General features: G+C 45.2%; 1 protein-coding gene across 1 annotated transcript in view; it reads right to left on the bottom strand.

Moving 5' to 3' along the window:
* The window catches only part of LOC132208408 (bifunctional heparan sulfate N-deacetylase/N-sulfotransferase 2-like), a gene marked incomplete at its 3' end in the record, with an annotated part of 60,046 nt that extends 50,751 nt beyond the window's left edge, over positions 1-9,295 (bottom strand). Inside the window, exon 1 of the mRNA XM_059643996.1 lies at positions 8,106-9,295. Within this exon, the coding sequence (XP_059499979.1) occupies positions 8,106-9,098 (993 nt within the window). The remainder of the gene's footprint in view (positions 1-8,105) is intronic.
* Between the last annotated feature and the right edge of the window lie 13,014 nt (positions 9,296-22,309).

Below are 22,309 nucleotides of genomic sequence, written 5' to 3' on the forward strand. Positions count from 1 at the left end.
CAGTCCAAAGATGTGCAGAGTAGGTGGATTGGCCGTGCTAAGTTGTCCATAGTGCCCAGGGGTGGATGGGTTAAACATGGGAAATCAGGGGTGAGAAAATGGTTCTGGGTCGGATGCTCTTTGGAGGGGCGGCATGGACTTGTTGGGCCGAATGGCCCGTTTCCACACCGTAGGGATTCTATGATTCTACGCTGTCTCTGTCATCATAATATCCTCAGGCGAAGCAACGCCATGCCTTACACATTGATCTGCAAAGTGTCAGAGCTCAGGTTCTCCAGGGCTTATATTTGTTCAATTTCTTCCACAGTGTAAGGATGTCAGAAAATGGTTTACTGCCAATCAAATGCATTTGAATAGCCATCCTTGCTGTATTGGAGGAGACTCGCTGAACGATTGGCACAATGAGCTCCCATAGGCAGTAAACAGGGCTTGCGGATTTCTTGAGGAGGAATCGTTGGCATTGCAACAAAAATGAAAGTCAGTGCTAAAGCTAACCAACTACACCGTATGTCTTTTTTTACTATTGTGTAGGATTAGGGCCTAAATAACAGGATGTCTGGGGCTCTACAGCATCTGTAGCATGTGGGGTGGGGGCTGTCTACGGCCTGGGGGTTAAATTGAGAGGCCCAATGGACATGTAAACTGACAGAGGATTATGCCAATAGGGTTAGACAAAGGTTAGGTGCAGACTCATTTGAAAGAAATTGCATATTTCATGGCAATCAATATCAATCCCATGTTGACTCCATTTGCACCTAAATAGTTCCATAAAAGGATATTTCATCTACATGTCGCTTACTCCAAGGAACTGGAGAAGGCTCAGAAATGATTTGAGATTTGTGGTTCTGAATCCTGCTTTCACTATCATAGCCATTTGTCAATGCAGTCGAATAGTACACCTTCATGAATCACGAATGGGAAGCATTTCTTAGCTCCTGTTTGACCAACCTTGTGAGAACAGAGATAACAAAGTGTGAAGCTGGATGAACACAGCAGGCCAAGCAGCATCTCAGGAGCACAAAAGCTGACGTTTCGGGCCTAGACCCTTCATCAGAGCAGCCCACTGTCACAGCAGAGCTCCCGACAGAATGCCCATGGTTTTGGTGCTATCTGAACGCAGTGCCAGCACAAGCATTTCACGTCCAACTCAAACAGATAAAAGGAAAACTGAAGGTTCACATTCAAAAATTTCAGAAAATCACAAATCCCACTAATTCTTTATTAAATCAAATGCATAAATCCTTCCAGCCTAACTTCAATTACATAGGATGCAGTATCCCACAGCTACAAACAGATTTCCAACTCCCTACCATGCAGGGCAGTGGCTCAGCGGTTAACGCTGCTGCCTCACAGCACCAGGGGGCCCAGGTGTGACCCCACCTTCGGGTGACTGTCTGTGTGGAGTTTGCACCTTCTCCCTGTGTCTGCGTGAGTTTCCTCCCACAGTCCAAAGCTATGCAGGTTCTGTCAACCGGCCATGCTAAATTGTCCGTAGTGTGCAGGGATGTGCAGGTTAGGTGGGTTGGCCAATGGGGATGTCAGGTTACAGGGATGGGATGGGTCTGGGTGGGATGCTCTTTGGGTGGCTGGTGTCGACTCAAGCAGGCCGAATGGCCTGTTTCCACACTAATTCGATGCAAGGTTTAAAGCAAATGCACGGTGGCTTACCAGAAATGACAACACTTTTACATAGCAGAAATAGGCCATTCTGCCCATCTGGACAATGTTTATGCTCCACCCCAGCTCTTTTCCTCCCACCTAACAGCAATGCCTTTCTCCCTCACACTGCAATACTCTCAAACTCTCTCCCTTACGGAGTGCTCACCAATCTCATGGGGTGATTAGATTAGATTAGATTAGATTCCCTACAGTGTGAAAAAGGCCCTTCGGCCCAACAAGTCCGCACTGCCCCTTGAAGCATCTCTCCCAGACCCATCCCCTTATAACACTAACACCCCTGAACACTATGGGAATTTAGCATTGCCAATCCACATAGCACGCACATCTTTGGACTGTGGGAGGAAACCGGAGCACCCGGCAGAAACCCACACAGATACAGGGAGAATGTGCAAACTCCACACAGACAGTTCAGAGGCTGAAATCGAACCCAGGTCCCTGGTGCTGTGAGGCTGCAGTGCTAACCACTGAGCTACCGTGCCACCCTATAAGAGGGAGGGAGGGAGGGAGGGAGGGAGGGAGGATGGACAAATGCGAGCACTGGCAAAATGGGCCAAATGGCTTCAGTTTTGTGCTGTAAATTGTAGATAGACTCTAAGCAACCTGTTTGACTATGTTATTACACAACTCTGGAGCAGGCAGGGCCTCCTGCTTCAGAGGTAGGGACATTACCCATGTATAAGAGCCCTCTGTAAATTGTGTGCAGTCTTTTGAACAGCTGAGTTACTTCTGGTTTTCTTAAATTCGGGGGCAAGAAGGATCCGGAATCCAGCAGCATCAGTACAAAGCCAAGTGAGCACCTCATCCAGTTATGAGTGTGATCATAGAATCGCTACAGTGGGGAAACAGGCCATTCAGCCCAACAAGTCCACACCACCCCTCTGAACAGCATCCCACCAGACCCATTCTCCTAATTTCCCATGTCTAACCCACTTAACCTAAACATCCCTGAGCACTAAGGGCAATTTAGCATGGCCAATCCACCTAGCCTGCACATCTCTGGGCTGTGGGAGGAAACCAGAGCACCTGGAGAAAACCCACACAGACACAGGGAGAAGGTCCAAACTCCACAGAGACAGTTGCCCGAGGCTGGAATCGAACCCGGGTCCCTAGTGCTGTGAGGCAGCAGTGCTAACCACTGAGCCACCGTGCCATCCCAAATGTGAAGGTTAAATGTTAACAAAGTCAGTGAAGAGAGGATAACTGCTTAAAATCAACTGAACAGGTAGAAAGAAAAATAAGAGAACAAAGACAAAGTTGCTGGAAAAGCTCAGCAGGTCTGGCAGCATCTGTGAAGGAGAAAACAGAGCTAATGTTTCGGGTCCGGTGACCCTTCGTCAGAACTTTGTTCCTGATTTGCAGCATCCGCAGTTCTTTCGATTTTTAAGAAAAATGAGTGGGTTAGATCAAAGAGTTGAATTCAGGAATGAAAGAGTTCCCAGAAACAGAGAGAGACAGACAGACACACCCAGGAAAGGAAGACCCTAAAATGAACAAAATGACTGCAGATTCGAGCAGGTCTGAAACTCAGCGAGAAGGCATTAGAAGCACTAGTCTGACAGCATTTGTGGAGACAGAAACAGAGTTCAGGTTTCGAGTCCATGATGACTATCTACGTGACAGGAACCACACGACAGCTTTATCGCAGCAACAACTGAAGGGTAAAAACTGAAGAGGAAGAAGGAATAATCAGATGGGTGGGTCGCGGGGGACACGGGCTGACAGAGGCTTGGAAAAAAGGCAAGGAAACTGCAAAACAATGCAACCTACTTCGGCCTGTTAACGCAATCAATAACAGCCCAATGATTTTTTTGTGTGTGCACGTGTGCATGCATACATGTGCATGTGTGGTTATGTGAGCATGTGTGTACATGCACGAGTGTGTATGTGTATTTGTGTGTATACGTGCGCATGTATACCTGTGTGTATACATGTGCATATATGTGCGTGTATGTAGCTGGGATGGGGGGAGGGGTGGGATACAATTTAACTTAATTAGCAAAAGTCTGCAAAAGTGAATTACAAATGGTCAGCACATTTGCAGTTGCTGCTAATGTAAATACAGGATTCATTCAAGAGTTTGTCATTTCATTTCTCACAGAGGGAAAGAGCAATTCAACCTCACACAACAAACTTCCACAGTCTTTTTCTTCACTCATTTAAGCCACATTAGCAATAGCGTGCAAAGACAGAAATCCAAGCACAGGTGACAACTACACAGCGAATGTCATCCGAACTTTCATCATGCTTAATCATTGTTGTCAAGCCCTCTGACTGCGATTCTGCACCAGATCTACCCTGCAGACTTGTCACAGCTACAAGGGGCTCAGGCTGCTGGTCAACCAGGTGTCGGGACAACTCAGTTATGTTAAGTCTCACAGACCTTTCTTCCTAAAGCAGCCTCTTTCTTTCTCTGAGTCCCACATCCAACCCTCTCCATCAGACTGACAGTATTGGGTCAAAGAAAGTGGCAAGTAAGCAAGAGACAAGAGCACGAGTGGATCATTTGGCCCCTTGAGCTTACTTCACATTTGCAGCCACAAGGTATAGCTGAGGCCAACAGACAGATTTCAGTGTAAACTGCAGTGTATGAAGCAACCTATAGTGCAGCACAGCCACGCACACATACAACTATATACACGATGCTGACTGCCTGTCTCAGAGTCCCGACCTCACCCGTTCCTCTTGGCGATGCTGACTGTTCATCTTGGGGTGCTCACTTTGTCCGTTCCTCTACGTGAAACTGACGGCCTGACGGCCCAATCCTCATCCTCTATTCAATCAAATCCTACTCCATTGCCCTGAAAGCATCCTATCTCCAACATTATGCTAATCTGGTGTTAAGGTTTCCTTGCTGTTTAAAATCAAAATTGGGGTTTTAGAAAGACCATTCCAGCTGCTCTGTTAGAGTTAGCAGCGTGCCAGCAATATCTAGAATTCACCAGGAAGGGAAGCTCCTGATCACTGCAAACATCAGTGTAATTATAAGCAGTATCTCTGTTCTTGAAAAAAATTATTACACACTTTTGTTAAATTAGCATTGTATAGAAAGAAGAGAACATTAGGTGAACAAACGCTCTGTTGAAAGGGAGCAATCAAAAAAGACAGAAATTAAAGAAACTTTAAAAAAAGTGAAGAGAGGTGAAGACAGACCAACAAACAGAGAAGTAGCAGAAAAGGCAGCAGCTGCTGCAAACAATTAACATTTCATGGAATGTCCCTCTACACCAGCTTTTCACATCCACTTTCCATTTTCCAAGAAGTTATATCGCCTCTATTTGTAGTTTCAAAACGTGGTTGCAAAAGGTTCCCAGCCAAACCTGTGCTTCCAGTGTGTTTTTATCATTTGCTGGGCAACATTTCATATCCATCCCTGATTGCCCACAGGGCTGTTAGGAGTCGACCACATTGCTGTAGGTCAGACCAGGTAGGAATAACAGATTTCCCTTCCTAAAAAACATTAGAAAGGTCTTTTCATGCAGTTACACAGTCACCAATAGGTCAGCTTCATATTCCAGCTTGTTTTTTTATTGACTTTGCCATCAGCATCCATTCTGCAGAGCACGATGTTGACAATAATCTTAAATGAGTTGTACATTAAAGAATTCTCTGGGAAGGCAGCCTGAGGGCGGGTTCCACTGGGACAATGCCTGGTATTTATATTCATAGTTCCAAGTCATTATTTTTTAAAATCAATTCTAAACAGGAATTTTGTGTCAAACAATGCTTTTCAATAGAAGTAGGAACTTTCCCAATATCCATATGCTACTGCACCTTAATCTAATTGTTTCAAATAATTGTCTTTTAAACACAAAACAAATTTTGTAATCTGGCCTTAGGGATTGGGGGTGAAGAAGATTGAGGAGGATACAGCAATACACATATAAAATGAGAAGTGCTGTTGGGAAGAGCAGGGTAATGGTACTAATTGAATGGCTCATAGGAAGTGACAACAGAGACAGATGGGCCAAATGCCCTCCCTTCTGTGCTGTATGATTCTAAGATTGGAAGCCACATCTGCTCCTCTGAAAAATATGTCTTCTTCCAATGAGAAATACTTCACTGGTTGCTTTTATGTTCGACAAAGATGGGATGTTGAAAAAAAATTCTATGACAAATGAGAATTGCTTCCATTTTAGACAAACATGCAAGAATACTGGGATAAAAGTGTCAGCTACTAGTGTGTACTCAATATTGTGAACTGTGACAGCCTGTCCACACTTCAGAAAATGCCACTCACATTGAGGGCCATCACTGGCCACTGTCTCAAAGATGTAAATTTTGCATCACAGCTGTCTGTAGAGCTCTCTGACACTACTTCCTATGTGTGTAGCAGATTTCATTCCCAAAGTTTTAAAGGGCCTGTTCCATGATGCAATCCTGGCCCCCAGCTCTTCTCACAGCTTTGTTTACTTTTCTGGAACCTTGGCCAAACAAACACAGTGGGCAACAACAGTAAGCAGGCTCATATGCATCAAACTCTGAACAAGTCCACAACTGAAGAGTGACTGAAGGTTCTCAGGATCCAGCAACTCCTACTGTTACTTACAATTGGAATGCATGAACCCAAGATCAAACATTTAAAAATGATGGCTGCCGATAGTCTAAGTTGCAGATGGCTCTTCCTACCGAGCCATGACAAATAATTTGCTAAAAGCCAATCTTGTTAACCTTTCCATTCCCTGTAGCAGTTCTGGACTTTCTGCAATTATTTAAGGGGTTAATATTCTTCAGGTCTATAGAGGGTACCAAGGAGTTGGAGGAGAACATTGGCAGGTGACAAGCTGAACGTTATTCCAAGCCAACTGTCGTGATATCAATTCCCTTCAATTTTTGACCATGACATTATGAGAAGAAAAGCTATGTAACAGGAACTCTTCCATATTAAGTCTAATGACTGCAAGAAGTGTTCATTTGGTATGAGCCTGCCTTCTGCACCATTGCAATTCAAAGTATATCTGCATCCATCAACTTAAATGCAACACAAATTCTAAAAAACTAAGCATGCTAGAATCCTTACACAGGGCAGAAAGAGGCCCTTTGGCCTGTCAAGTTGGCACCAATCCTCTGAAGAACATCCAACTCAGACTCAGTCCCTCCAAGCTATCCCTGTGACCTTACATTTCCCATGGATAACCCATGTAAGCCTGCACATCCTTGGACATTACGGGACAATTTAGCATGGCCAATCCACCCTACCCTGCACATCTTTGGACTGTAGGAGGAAACCAGAGCTCCCTGAGGAAACCCATGCGGACACTGGGAGAATGTGCCAACTCCACACATTCAGTTGCCTGAGGCTAGAACCCAGGTCTCTGGTGCTGTGAGGCAGCAGTGCTAACCAATAAGGCCACCGTGCCAGCCCACTGAAAGGAAGATAATACACACTCACTCAATGCTCTTGCAAAGAATCTCCTTTCAAAAAACTTATTTAAAATGATCACATAACAATATGACAGGTTTTTAATGCGCAGAGTTACATTTTCAATAAACATAATAACTTAAGCTGAATCTAAAACGTGTTCAATGTATAATTCCATATTCCTGAAAAAAAGCAACAGTTTGGAAATTCCTGCAAACCATATCGAGAATGGGTCTGCTAACCTGACTGGCATTGCTCTTTGGCCAATACCATGAGAGCGAGAGTACAAATTCTATTTCAGCAGACTAAGAAGCTGAAATAAGCAGTGCTGATAAAAATGTTGCACTCACATGGAGATTTTCTCCATACGCTTGTCAGTTCAATTCAGAAGAAATACTGAAACAACATTTACACCGAATGAGAGGAGATTGCTGATTGGATGACAAGTGAACTCCAATTTGAGAGCCACTGCCATGGAAAATGCACAAGTTAATGACAAGTGACAGTTAACAGCCAGACTTTGTTTAAATTGCAAACCGGGCAAGTTGACTCTGAATAGGGTATTACACTGAGCAATGAACTAACGAATCACTGTCACTTGTTTTGTTGAATTGAAAATGGTACACTTTGTGGACATTCTTTTTGTGAGCATAAACAAGCCCTTTAATACATGTAGCTTCCAGTATTTGTAAGTGCACCACAAAATGTGTCTTTCTCAGCATTGGTCAAGCCCTGTGCTACCAAATGACAACTCAAAATCAGTTTTAACTATTAAAGGTAGTTGGCAAAAGATGCACAAAATCAGAGGAGAATGCTTTTTTAAAATCTCAGCAAATTGTTTCAACCTGGAGTACACTGTATGAAAATAAGCTGGAGGCAAATCCAACAACAACATTTGGACACAGGATTGGACAAATATTTGAAGAAGAAAGTTACAGGTACGACAATGAGGAGAAGACAATTTTGAAAGCTCATTTGCAAAACCAGCACAGGGATGGGAGCTGAATGGCCTCCTCCTGTGTTACCTCACTCCTCGATCGCGTGAAGAGACAGCACAGTTGCTTACCTCAACATCCGCAACTTTCATCCTGGTCCCTTCCTTCCCCACAAAGATGTCGTCAATGTCCACGAGGAGATAACGGTCCAGGGGCAAGCACAGGCGCTTGCCTGTAAGGTAGGCAATCGCGTCCACGAAAATCAGCTTGTGGAGCCAGAAGTTGAGGTTGTTGCCAAAGAAGACTCGCTGGATGCCATCGTGCAACCCGAGGTCCTGGACCACGGTTGCGTGCAGTGCTTTGTGCGTGCTCAGGTGGGGGATAAACTCTGCTGACTTCGTGCTGGCCAGGAGAACTGGCTCGTAGGTGCTGTGATTGGACTGGAAGACCGTCCAGTCGTCTCCGGGCAATGGCCCCTGCTCCACCTCATTGGCCCGTGTCACATAAAGCAGCGGGGCGTTGGGGTTGATGTGATAGTCCTTTAGTCCGAGGTTGGAGTGCAGGTACAGAGGGAAACCCTTGAGCTGAGCGCTAAGCAAGCTGTTCTCGTTGGCCTTGAAGAAGCCAATGATTCCAACGCTGTACTCTATACAGTATTTATCCAGCAGCTCCCTATTCCAGGCATCCAGGTTCACATACTTGAGTACATTTTCATAAACAATGAGGGCATAGCGACCCCGATCTTTGTCTGTTAAGGTTGGCACATCCCCTTTCCCAGGGGCTATTTCTATCCTATATTTGAAGCGGCTAGACTCCAAAATAGCCACTATTTCTTGACCTAGTTGGGAATAAATACTTTCAGCGAAAACCAGGACCACGGGGTCGGTCCTTGACGTGTCGACTGCAGGCACGAATCGCCTGAGAGACTGTGATGGCAGCGATGTCCTGTGCTGGTTGTTGCAATCGCTAATTGGCAGCGGCAGAGCCTCCTTAATCTTTGGGCTGTTTGTCACGTAGTAGGCCAAGAAGCACATAGAGATCAGACTGAATGCAATCAGCAACAAGATCAAACGGTGCAGCTCCAGCTGACGGCAATTGCGTACAAACTTCCAAACGCTAACCATCGTGAGCGCTGGCCAGCTCGAGGCGTGGAGAGTGGGGGCAGCGAGTCTGAGAGAGGTCCGCACAACAGCAGCAATAAGTAGCAGCAGCAAACAGTAATCCACTCCTCATTAACTGCCATTTATCCTATGTGACCATGGCAGAACAATCCCATCGCTCTCCAGCTGGCTCTCGTCCTCACTCCTTACCGAACCCCCACGCTGCTTCCAAACCACCACCACCCCCCCCACCACCCCCCTCCAGCCCCTCCACTTTCAGGCTTCGACCGGCACTGGCCTGGAGCTCACACACCCGAGGGGGCATCTGACATCCTGGCAAAACCGAAGGCGGTGCCCTGCCTGAAAAGATGACCACTCGAGTTCCTCGCCAGCTGAGAGCATCAGACAATTTCCGCCGGGGTTACGCCGCAGGAACCTGCAACACACAAATAAACAGGCACAAATGAACAGATTGATGAGATAGCATTAAGGCTCAGGTTAGCGTTAGGGTCAGTGTTAGGGTCAGGGTCAGGGTCAGGCTCAGCGATAGCGTCGGGCTCAGGGTCAGCATTAGGGTTAGCTTTAGGGATAGGATTAGGGTTAGTAGTAGGATTAGGTTTAGTGTTACATTTAGGATTAGGGTTAGGTTCAGGGTTAGGGTTAGGTTTAGCAACAGGGATTGCATTAGAGTTAGGCTCAGCAACAGGGTTAGGGTTAGGCTCAGGCTCAGCAACACGGTTAGGGTTAGGCTCGGCAACACGGTTAGGGTCAGCAATAGGGTTAGGGTCAGGCTTAAGGGATAGGATTAGGTTCAGTGTTATATTTAGGACTAGGGTTAGGTTCAGGGTTAGGGTTAGGCTCAGCATTAGGGTTAGGTTCAGGGTTAGGGTTAGGCTCAGCATTAGGGTTAGCTTTAGGGATAGGATTAGGGTTAGTAGTAGGATTAGGTTTAGTGTTACATTTAGGATGTGTGTTAGGATCAGGGTTAGGGCCAGCGTTAGGGTTGCTAATGCCAGCTCACTTTCACCATTGGGGATACAACACACAATTTAACGTTGTGCCTCATGTTGAGCGCTGAGTCCAATGGTTTGCCACTCAGGGTACCACCCACAGTCCACCTGAAGGAGGCAGTAGAAACCATTTCTGAATTCACTGGCCTCACATGTCGAGCATGTACACATTACCAATTGCATTTATAATACACCATAAGAGCAAACCATCCCACTGCATCTCTCAGGGGTGACTAGCAAATACAGACCTAAGATCAAAGGCTCTATCATAGACCCTAAATATCTTAAAAGAAGTGCAAGGTTCAAGAGATGGAACCTTTGCTGTTGGGACCTTTTCATGTGAGTACATAACATGGAATAATGGGAACAAAATGTGTGATGTCAAACTGTTGCTTTAACCATTGGCTTTAACCTGCCTCAGCTAACTTGTTCAGGAACAGTTTTTAAAACAAACAAAAACAGAAATTGCTGGAAAAACTCAGCAGATCTGGCAGCATCTGTGGAGCGAAAAACAGAGTTAACTTTTTTCAAGTCCCTTACAAATCTTCTTCCGTTGACTTTAACCAGTTTTACTGAGCTCCAGCCAAGTCAATCATCTGTGCTCGCAGCAAAACCAGACCTGCGTGATTTTGAATTGCTGTTTGTCTTCAGTTCTCACCCTGCCTCTCTCCTGATGTCGGGGCTGGTGCCCCTCTTCTCTCGTGTGTCTCACATCCTGGTACAATCTGCGTGCCAATGCCTAGCAGTAAGGACTGGGCCGCTCTAAGAGGCTGACTCTTGCACGAGCTCTGTGCACTCAGGGCTTGTAGAAGCAGCAGGCTGCTGACGTGTTCTCAGCACACTGACATACACCCCAGGCACCTGTCTGGCCACATTCCAGGGTCCAAAGTTTAAAGCAGTGTAAACAACACTGGCCTCAGACAGTGGCATTTTATCTCAAACGCAGCAAGGCACACAAACGCGAAACCACAAAGAGCAGCGGAGTGGGGGGGGGTTGTGAGGGACGGGGCTGGCAACAGCGTAGGGAATATTTATCCGAGTTACAGGCATTGCTGTAAATACTCAACAGCTGAGGCAACACGTGACAACAGCAAGTTGAAATCATACTCAAACACACAACGGGCACGGCAGAGATAGCTCCATTGCAGCAGCTGAGATGGAGGGTTAGTCCTTAAGGTCAATTCTAAAGCTTTTTCTTCAATGAGGGCAGGTGCAATTCCCCGCACGGTCAAAAGAATATCAAAGGAAGGTAGAGATAATGGGAACTGCAGATGTGGGGAATCCAAGATAACAGAAGGGTCTAGGTCCAAAACATCAGCTTTTGTGCTGCTAAGATGCTGCTTGACCTGCTGTGTTCATCCAGCTCCACACTTGGTTTTCAAAGGAAGGTATATTGCTGCCAATGTGCTCTTCGGTAAGTGCAGCTGTAAGGTAATGGTTATGAAGGGTTAATTCCGATGGCTTCATCAAACGCCACCCAATCAGAAACCATCATGAGGACTTGGGTTGGGAAAGGCAGAACAGCTTTGCATCTTGAAGGAGACAGACCTACCATTGAAGTAGCATTGTCTACAGCACCAGTGTATCGTGGACCTGACTGCTATCATTCGATAACACACATCTTGCTTCAGACAAGGGCTTTCTCTTGTTGTTCCACCCAACAGTATTCCTCAAATACACTCGACCAGCTGGATACAGAATCCCTACAGTGTGGAAACAGGCCCTTCAGCCCAACAAGTCTACAGTGACCCTCAGAGCAGCCCACCCAGACCGAGACCCTGTAACCGACCGAAGCTACACATCCCTGGACACTATGGGGCAATTCAGCACGACCAATCCACCTAGCCAACGCATCTTTGGACAGTGGGAGGAACCCAGAGCAAACCCACACAGACACGGGGAGAATATGCAAACTCCACACAGTCGCCCGAGGGTGGAATTGAACCCAGATCCCTGGTGCTGTGAGGCAGCAGTGCTAATCACTGAGCCACCGTGCCGCTCTTGTGGACCCAGCCAGGGCGAGGGGACTGGTTGTGGTTGACATTGTTTGCTCATAAGACACAGAGGGAGAAGAGCACAATCCCATGCTTGATCTGTACTGGCCACTCAGAACTAAAGAACATGCAAAATCATTGTTTCCCTTGAACCCCCAGCAGGAAGGTTTCATTCTGAAGCTGTGCACTCTGTAGAGCTCAAAGCCAGTCTGAAGAAAGCCATGAGCACTGGCTGATGACTCACAAAAGGTCAACTGACTCATCTCAAAGGAACACCGTCACAACATAACCTGTATTGTCAACTATAATACATACAAATGCTGTTCTGCTGAAGCCATTTTTACTCCACAGGAGGCATCTTTTGTCATTTTACTTGGCTTATCACCTACTTTTGACTTTCACTACTAATCATTTTTCTCATTTAATTATTCCTGCCCCGCTCAGACCTACTGATTTCTCTATCGCCCTCACCATCAACACTGCTGGGAGGAGAACACTGCAGGAATCACTAGGGAAGTAGGAAATTAAAATGGGAAAGGTTGGGAAGTACTCAGCACTATGCACAAAAGACAGAGAGAGTCAATAGTTCGCGTCTGTGAGCTGCCTTTAGAGCTGGAAGTCGTTCATCGATCCACACCTTCCAGTTCGAACAGAAAATCATTGACCTGAAACTGATTTCTCTCTCCAAAGAAGCTGCCTGACCTGATCACTATTTTCTGCTTTGATTCTGGGGCTTGGAGACGTTACTAGACAAGGTGATCCAAATAATCAACAGTACTTGTCGATTCAGTCTCACACTATATCCAATAAATGCCTGGTGATAGTTGCTAAGTGTTGCTCCAGATGTGTCCTTCTCTAAATTGTGGCCTTGAGAGGCAGTGAAACCATTACCACCATGGGATAACATCATAGCAAAAATATTTTGTCAGATTATGAGAATCATCTAGTCCCGTGTATCATAGCCCATAGAGTGCTCCTTTTTGTATCTATCATAAAACTCTTCCCTCCACAATTTGCTCTCTTGAGGACAAATATAGAACAAACAGTCTGTGTAATTTGCCTAAGTGGTCTTATCTGTCGTGTAAGTGTGTTCAGTAACCACACATCCCCTGTTCCTTCCAGTACGGGTCCGAGGGAGTGGGGGGCCAAAGGGCCAAAGGAGCGAGGGGCTGAGGGACTGCAGCATTATCGAAGGTGCCGTCGTTTGATGAAACACTGAGCTGGGGTCACAGCTACAGCCAAAGATCCCACTGCCACGATTTTGACGAAGAACTGACAAGTTCTTCCGAGTCCTGGACAATATTCACCCTCTATCAGCATCTCCAAAGCAGACCATCTATTCATTATCACAGTGCTGTTTACGGGAGTTAGCTGCACACATGACCCACGTTATAGCAATGAATGCATTTCAAAAACAAAAATTCACAGGCTGTAAAGCTCTTCGACATATCCTGAGGTGGCAGACGGTGCTATGGAATTGCAATTATCTTCTCTCATTCTCCAGTTTCCATTGCCACTAATGTTCAGAGTTTTTTCTAAAGCAGTACAATTAGAAGTGCTCATAACTTTTGGTCCATTTGTGAATGATTGCTGATAACACCTAAAGATAGACCCTGCAATTCAAAAGCACTGTATCAGTGCAGCAGGGCTGGTCTAGCTCAGTTGGCTGTACGGTTGAGTGAGATGCCAACACTGTGGGTTCAATTCCCCTCACCGGTTACCATGAAGGACTCTCCTTCTCAATGTCTGCCCTCGTCTGAGGTGGGGTGACCCTCAGATTAAACCAGCACCAGTCATCTCTCTGTAATGAAAAAGTGGGGTCATGGTCTGGTAAGACTATAGTGACACAACATCAGTGAGGCATTTTCCCAAATGACTTTGCTTGATAATTCTGGCAAAATATGGCACTGGGAAAGGGTTGTATGAGGCAGTTCATTGCCATCAATCCACTTTGAGCTTTGCTTCATCTTCAATCTTCTAATCTCACAATTAGTAGCAGAGCTTACACTAATGTAGACTATTTACAGAAACGGTGGCTCTGTGGTTTGCACTGTTGCCTCAATTCAATTCCAGGTTTGATTCCACTCTCAGGTGACTGTCTGTGTGGTGTGTGCACATTCTCCCCGTGTCTGCGCGGGATTCCTCCGGGTGCTTCGGTTTCCTCCCACAGTCCAAAGATGTGCAGGTTAGGTGCTAAATTGCCCCATTGTCTCCAGGGATTTGTGGATTAGGTGGGTAATGGGGATGGGTCGAGGTGGGCTGCTCTGAGGGTTGGTGTGGACTTGTTGGGGTGAAGGGCCTGGCTCCACACTGTAGGGATTCTATGATGATATAGAAGAAGTGCTGCTCTTAAAAAACAACAGTTTATTGCATGATGCAGAAAGAACAACATTTGGTCAGGCATAGCTACTGGACCTGGGCAGCCTTAACTGCCCTGGGAAAGGTGGTGAGCTCTATTTGAGATATATTTGCTCTCTCCGAAAGCTAAAAGAGAACTCGTCTCCCTTCCAAGACTGTGGGAATTATCAGTGACAAGGGTGCAATCAGGGTAACATGAACATTAACCCCTCAGAAACACAACTTCCTACAATCTCAAAGAATGTATTGTAGGGACTGAGTCAAATCATTTCCGAACACTAAAACTCATGTGAACAGCAAATGAGGGGAACTTCCCAATCACACATCACAAGTTGAGGTCATTTGTCCCTTAATGACTGTACTAGTCTTCTAATTAGTCCTAACCCCTGCCCTTCTCCCTGAGCCCCACAATGTAGACTTATCTATATTGTAGTTTTACTGTTGCTTCCCCAATATTGACAGTTCCAACCACAGATGGTTTCCAAGACAAGCATTCATTTAAAGCAAATTCACTTAAAACAGTTGTTGAAAACATTACAGGCACCAGACATTTGAATGTAGTTTTGGACAATGTTCCTCTTCTTATCAAAGAGTGTTACTGTATCGAGTATTTCTTTTTTCAGTTTGGATATTTTAGCATTGTTTGTTTGGAATATTATTTTGATAGAATAATATTTTTGAATTGTTTTGTATAAAGAATTATTTTTGTATTTGGTATGGATCACGTATTTTGAGCAGGTCATGAGGAGTTGGAATTATGAAAATAAGTTCAGGCATTTAGTTTTCATAACTTACTACAAGGCAAGCTGTTAATATGGGAGTTATTTCAAATGCTTTCTGACTCTGCGATGTACAATGGCTGGACACTGCAGCCCACTCTCCAGCACCCAATTAGCACTTCATCTACTTTGCTCTGGGAAGATTTTGGGGAAATCAGGAATGCTGGCTGGGACTGCAGAAGGAATCTTGGTACCTGCAGTGCCCACCAGAACAGGCCCTGATTTAACATCTCAACCAAATGCAATGTGTTCAGCAAACCGCTCAAACCCTGCAGTTTGGCAAGCTTTGGGGAACAGCACTGAAAGCACGATAGAATCTGAAGGTTTGGAAAGTCAGCTTCAGCACAGTCAGAAGGATTTGGCTAAATTGTCATGGCAGTTGTGCGAGGGATGGAGATTTCACCTGCTCAAACACCCACACAGAGACTGCGATATTAAACCGCTCTCCTGGCTACCTGCCTATTCGCAGCTCTGCTGCCAGTGCTAAGCTCACTCAATGGCCCACAGTGATCGCTCTTCACGTTCCCCATCCTCAGGATCACACCCTTGTAACCTCCCCATGTCTCTAATTCTCTCAAGCTCCTGCAGGTTTCATCCCAATCCTGAACAGTGGTTCCCTTTGTCACTGGCCCCTCAGCGGTTTGGGGGAGGAAGGGGGGTTCTCTACTCCTTGTCAACCCTCGTTCACCAAGTCTCCTGGGTATCTCCTCCTTTTGCTTCAGTATCGTCTTCTTCAAGCTGTCTCTGCAAAATCAGGTGCAACATGCTCCAGCCGCCATATCAACACAAGTGCTATCCCTTTTCTTCCAATACCAAGGAGAGGGTGAAAAGGGGAGGCGATGGCCTAGAGGCATTACCGCTAGCTATTAATCCAGAAACTCAGCTAACCTTCTGAGGACCGGGTTTGAATCCTGCCAAGGCAAGTCATGTAATTTGAATTCAACAAAAGAAAATCTGGAATTTATAACCTACTAATGATTATGAAACCATTGTCAACTGTTGGGAAAATCCCATCTGATTCACTAACGTCCTTCAAGGAAGGAAACTGCCATCCTCACCTGGTCTAACCTACACGTGACTCCAGATTCTCCGCAATGTGGTTGACTCTCACACGCCCTCTGAAATGGTTTAGCGAGGCACTCAGTTCAAGGGCAGCTAGGGACAGGCAATAAATGCTGGCCAGCTGGCTACGACCTCATCCCAAGAGTGAATGGATAAGAAAGATAGACTGATCTATCCATCAGTAAGCAGCAAACCCAAACTGTTACAGCTGGTCAGACTGCAGTTTCAGAAAGCAATTTTCCACATTAAATGGAGCCGTTTTGACAATGCTTCTAAATACACCCAACAATAATACCACACAGTACAGAGTTTGGGCTTTGCAAACAGTTTGAAACAATACTCTTATGAAGGTCAAACAGCTAATTACACTTTACTAATAATTAATTTTTCTTTAGAAACCTAATAAATAGATTTGGCACTAACTTGCTTGAAATTGTGTAGTTTGACGCAATTTCTAAAACATGTTTTTGAACCAGTAATGCAGGAGGAACATCAACCACTGTTACACAATGCCGTATTGTCTTGCAGCTCTTCATCTCATTTTAGATATTCCCACAATACAATTTGGATTCCTCTGAAAACCATTGAATATTCTTAGTTTGCCATCGTTCACAGCACTGCAGATAACAACTTGTGATACGCTTTCTTCACAAATGTCAATTTGTTGTTTAAAACTTGTTCTGTGGGCAGAGGTAGCAGTTAATTTGCACATAGCAAGCTCCCCTGCACATTGATTGGTTAAATTAATCCTCTGTGATGAACGTGAATGGTTTAATCTGGACCGAGGTACCAGAGAATTTCCTCACTCAGGGCTTTGTGGGCATTTTCCAGAATCCGTTTGCTCAGAGGACCTGTTTCACGAATTTTCAAGAGGAGTGCACGTTGGCTGGTTTCACTCAAACGGGGTAAAGCTGGATTTCCTGATTTCTTCATAAATCATGCCATTACGAATCTCTGCTGGCTTCACTTTCCAATGCCAACAAACAAGCTTGCACCTTTCAGAATGCGATTTTTTCTTGCTTGTAATCAAACCCTGAAGATGGATCACGTGATCTTTCCATACCTCAAAAGCCTGAGCATCTCTAGTCACATTGAACTGCTGCTTGTTTCACCTTGGAAGGAGAGGAAATTGCGCTCAGATTTCAAGGTGGCCAATGTCCAGGAGAACAGCCAGACTGCTGCCATTAAAGACAATTCCAAAGCTTCCCTTGCACACATGCATTTCCAAGAGGATGGAATCGATAGGCAACTTCACCTTGTCTATGCCAGTGGCTAATTCTAGTGTTGTCCTGGCAGAGGGTGAATCCACTGTAGTGTCGGGTCTAATCTTGCTCAGGATATGCCTCCATACCCACTCACCACTGAATCAAAGCCCTGCAGGGTCACGCCCCACCTCAGAGACTCGAACACAACCATCAAGGTCAATAACACACTGTAGTACTGCCGCACTGTCGGGGGGTTGGGGGGGGGGGGGTGGGGGGGTGGTGACTTTCATTCAAAAGGCCAAACCAAATCCTTCTGTGCTCCTTCTGGTCAATGTAAAAGATTCCACCATTATTTGTGGGAGCTTGCTACGTGCAAATTGACTGCCACATCTCCTCCAACACCGTCAATGAAGTATATTTTTAAAGGGTGGTCCATCTTGAAAAGTGCCATAAGATGTCCAATAGCTATGACAAACGCTGCATAAATGAGAGTCCATCACTGTTGGAGACAAACTGGTTCAACCTTGCAGCCTTGTCCTTGCCTGAAATTTTTGCTTTGGAATCACGGACATAGCAGTTTGAAATTTAAACACCTGCTCAATTTGGAGAGTCTTTTTTTTCTTGCTGTTGTAAAACAGCACCAATCAGTTCCCGGGAACTGGCTCCTCTGCTTCGGTTTCCATTGAATTCCATTGGTCGCCAGTGTCTGGCTGCCCTGCAGTAAGAAGACCCAGGAGTCGCCTTAGACCTCTGCCATTTTTAACACAGCCCCACTCAGTAAGTGGAGATAGTAAGATCTGCCAATGCTGGAGTCTGCGTGTGGACCTGGAGGAACACAGCAGGCCAGGAAGCATCAGAGGTGGAGGAAAGCTGACGTTTTGGGTTCGGAAATGTCCCAGTCCTGAAGAAGGGTCCTGACCCGAAATGTCAGCTTTCCTGCTCCTCTGATGCTGCCTAGCCTGCTGTGTTCACCCAGCTCCACACTGAGTTACCATTCAGTAAGCACCCTGTTCTCGCCATTTTTATGTTCAAAGTGGACCCCCCTCATAGCTGCCCAAATGAAGATCCATCTTTCACAGTTTTGCCCATTCACTGAATGGATCGCTATTTCTGTAGTAATGTTATGCTCCCCTCAATACTAACAACGCTGCTTATCTTTCTGCCACTGGCAAACTTGGATATGTTGCTTTGTATTCCACCATCTAAATCATTAATGAACAGGGCAATTAGTTGAGGTCCCCCGCACAGATCTGTGCAGCACACCACTCATGCAGCGCCATTGAGTTACATAATGGCCAATGGTACTACACCCTGGTAAGGGGCAAGGAGGAAGCAAACAGCTTTGAAATTCAATAAGGCAGATTCAAATATCTCTTGAGGGCAGCTGTTGGAAACTTTTCCCGAAACGTGGGCCGCATTTGAAACTATCGCTCCTAATCTGCCACATAAATAAGGTTGCTAATCCTGTTCGGGCTTGGAAAGCTGCCAGCGTCTGGGAAAACGGGACATTTTGTTCAGGTAGACCAAGCCTCATTATTGCCTCCAGTGAATAAACAACGAGAAAAGGAATGAAGGCTCTCAGGTCTGTGCAGATTGTCACCCAAACAAACTGGCAAGTGCTCATCATTTCATATTAGTCAGGTGTAACTAGGTAATTGCAAGCTGTTTCCAAACTGTTGCTCTCAATGTAGTTCGGGCGGCACAGTGGCTCAGTGACCAGCACTACTGCCTCACAGCACCAGGGACCAGGGTTCGATTCCAGCCTCGGGGGACTGTCTGTGTGGAGTTTGCATGTTCTCCCCGTGTCATGTTTTCCCCAAGGGAAATGCAGGGTTATGAGGTAGGATGGGGGCATGGGTCTGGATGGCATTCTCTTCTGAGGGTCAAGCAGACTCAATGGGCTGAATGTCCTCTTTCCACAGGGGTTCTATGATTCACTAGGTCTGGAGTCATATGTAGGTTAGACCAAATGAGGATGACAGATTGCTTTCCCGAAAGGTTAGTAGTGACCCAGAAGAGTTTTAGTTGGTTGGTACAATTACTGATGCCAGTTTCCAACTCCAGAACCATTAGTGAACTTCAATTTGATGATGGGATTTGAACCCAGAGCCTTAGCTTGCACCTCTCTGCTAGTGACAATACCACCAGACCACCATCTCTATTTTCTGTGTTTTGTTACAATTTCAAGCAAGTGCTTTGTATTTTTTTCCTTCTATTTCCATCTCCCCTTTCTCAATCCTACCTATTGTGGCAGCCAAGCTGTCTCTTACCTTCTGTGTGGCTGGGAGTCAAATTTTCATGGTGAAAATTACACAAAAAGCCTTCAGACATTTTGCCAACTTAAAGATGCTGAGCAAATGTTAGTTGCTATCAGTAGATTTTAAAAAAGAATCACAGCCTTTTAGCTTTGTGAGATAATCAACCCTGAGTCCAGTTAAGACGGTATAAAGTTGAAATCAACCCAAGTGCTCACTTGTGGATATTTCAAGTTTAGACCATAAGGCACAGGAGCAGAAATTAGGCCATTTGGCCCATCGTGTCTGTTCCGCCTTTCGAACATTCCTTCTAAGTTCCTCAACCCCATTCTCCCGCTTTCTGCCTGAAACCCTTGATAATCTAGAACCTAATCTATCTCAGTTTTAAATATACTCAATGACCCGGCCTGCACAGCCTTTTGTGGCAGTGAATTCCATAGATTCACCGCTCTCTGGCTAAAAACATTGCGCCTTATCTCTATTCTAAAAGGTCTTCCCTTTACTCTAAGGCTGTACCTTGGGTCCTAGTCTCTCCCTCCAATGGAGGCATCTTTCTAACATCCACTCCATCCAGACCATTCAATATTTGGAGGGTTTCAATTAGATCCCCCCTCATCCTTCTGAACTCCAATGAGTATAGTCCCAGAGTCCTCAGACGTTCCTCATATGTTAAGCTTTTCATTCCTGGCACCATTCTCGTGAATCTCCTCTGAACCCACTGCAGGGCCAGTATATCCTTCCTCAAATATGGGGCCCAAAGTTTAAGAAAGAGTTACTTGGAGACTTGGAAAGTCACAATGGCAAAACATCAGCCAATTAGAGTTGAATTGCCAACCAATCAACACCTTCTCTTCCTGCTGTTTGAATTGCAGTGATCATTTGAAAATTGGCCTTCTTGCATTTGTCCTGATGATGAAAAGTTTTGACCACGTGCCTCTGTTTTTTTGGCAATGTTCAACTTCTGTACTGCTGAGCAACTACTTGTATATCACAACTGGCTGATTCCAACAGCTCCTCATATTCCAGTTTCAAAGTTACCTCCTAACAAAGCACCACAAACAGCCTGTTCCAAACATTTAGTCCCATGACTCAACAAAACAGGGAATGGTGAACAAGCCTTAACAATTTGAACTACCTCAGCATGCGTAAAGGAAACTGGCCCAAGGAAACCAAAGTTACAAAGTGAAAATTACTTGAAATTATGACACAGATATACTTTACGACTAAAGTATTACACTTTCATTTGGATGGGTAGATGTTCGAAGGTTTGTCGAGTGGACTTGCTCTGCTCATGGAAGAAAACTGATCAACATATTTTCATCAATATATCAGACAGCTGCATATGGCTCTGCTGGCACAGTGGCAGTGTCCCTTCCTCTGAACTTGGAGGCCCCAGTTAAAGTTCTTCTTGCTCCTGAGGGGTGTCCAAGCATCCCTGAACAGCTAGACATTTTTAATCAACCTGTCAGCTGCAAGAACATCAATAGTCACACAAATTACAAAGTAATTTTAGAATATCAGTTGGGGAACAAATGTCTTTGAAAGGAACACGTCAGGATCTCCTCTGGATGATAAGGATGACACCATCTGAATGCGAAATGTTAAACGCACCGAAAGATTCTCATTCACATTGGATTGCATTCTCATATTTTGCTGCTGTGAAATTAAGTGAGAATTGGGTCTAATTATGAGCATTTATTCATTATTACCAGCCCACATTACACAACAGGCTTTGGAACACACTGTTACACAAGGTCTGTTATGTTTGCAAAGGCCATGAAGTCAGCATTTACCAATAACACACTGTCGTCTTACAAGTGCAATTCCGTCCATTTGTACCTATTAGTAATTTCTTTGGCTCTAACCTGGCAGCATCATCACTGACGTCAGCAAGTACTGGTGCTGTCATACCTGAGAATACCTCGATTAAATAAGGAGGCAACGCAGCAACTAGAATAACTTAGTTACACTGGACCTTCAACTGACTGAGACATACTAAGTTGCTGAAGGAGCATTATAAAACAAAGGATGATACTGAGTCACATATAAAGGTCAGAAGGGGTTGATTCAAGATGCAGATCTTGGGGAATGTCTTACAGGAATAAAGCGAGGTGGTGAGGTATGCGGTGGCAAATGCAGGGCTTAGGGCTGGGCAAGACACATTCACCAATGTTGCAGTAATTATAAATGAGATTCTAGGAATGCAGGCGTCTAGGACGCTGGGTGGGGAGTGGGCGTGGTTTAAACAGGGCTGATGACCTGATGGGATCTGAAAACAAGGATGAGAATTTGTAATTTAAGATCCAACGCTGGTCAGTGAGAACAGAGAGCTGAGAGGGGATTAGCATTTGCTACAGCTCAAGATGCGGGTTGCAGAGTCCTAAATAAACTCAAGCTTATTCAAACTCAAGCAGAAAATAGGATACCAAGGAGCAGCAACAACTCATTGATTTTTGCCAAATCTACTAGTTAACTATAGATGTGAATCGTCGAGTGGAAGTGTTTGGGGTAGAATGTTTCAATATAAGTAACCTTACACGAAAGCAATGATTGGGAAAAGTCAGATAACCAA

This window comes from Stegostoma tigrinum, unplaced genomic scaffold, assembly GCF_030684315.1.
Source record: "Stegostoma tigrinum isolate sSteTig4 unplaced genomic scaffold, sSteTig4.hap1 scaffold_386, whole genome shotgun sequence".
Taxonomy (NCBI): Eukaryota; Metazoa; Chordata; class Chondrichthyes; order Orectolobiformes; family Stegostomatidae; genus Stegostoma; species Stegostoma tigrinum.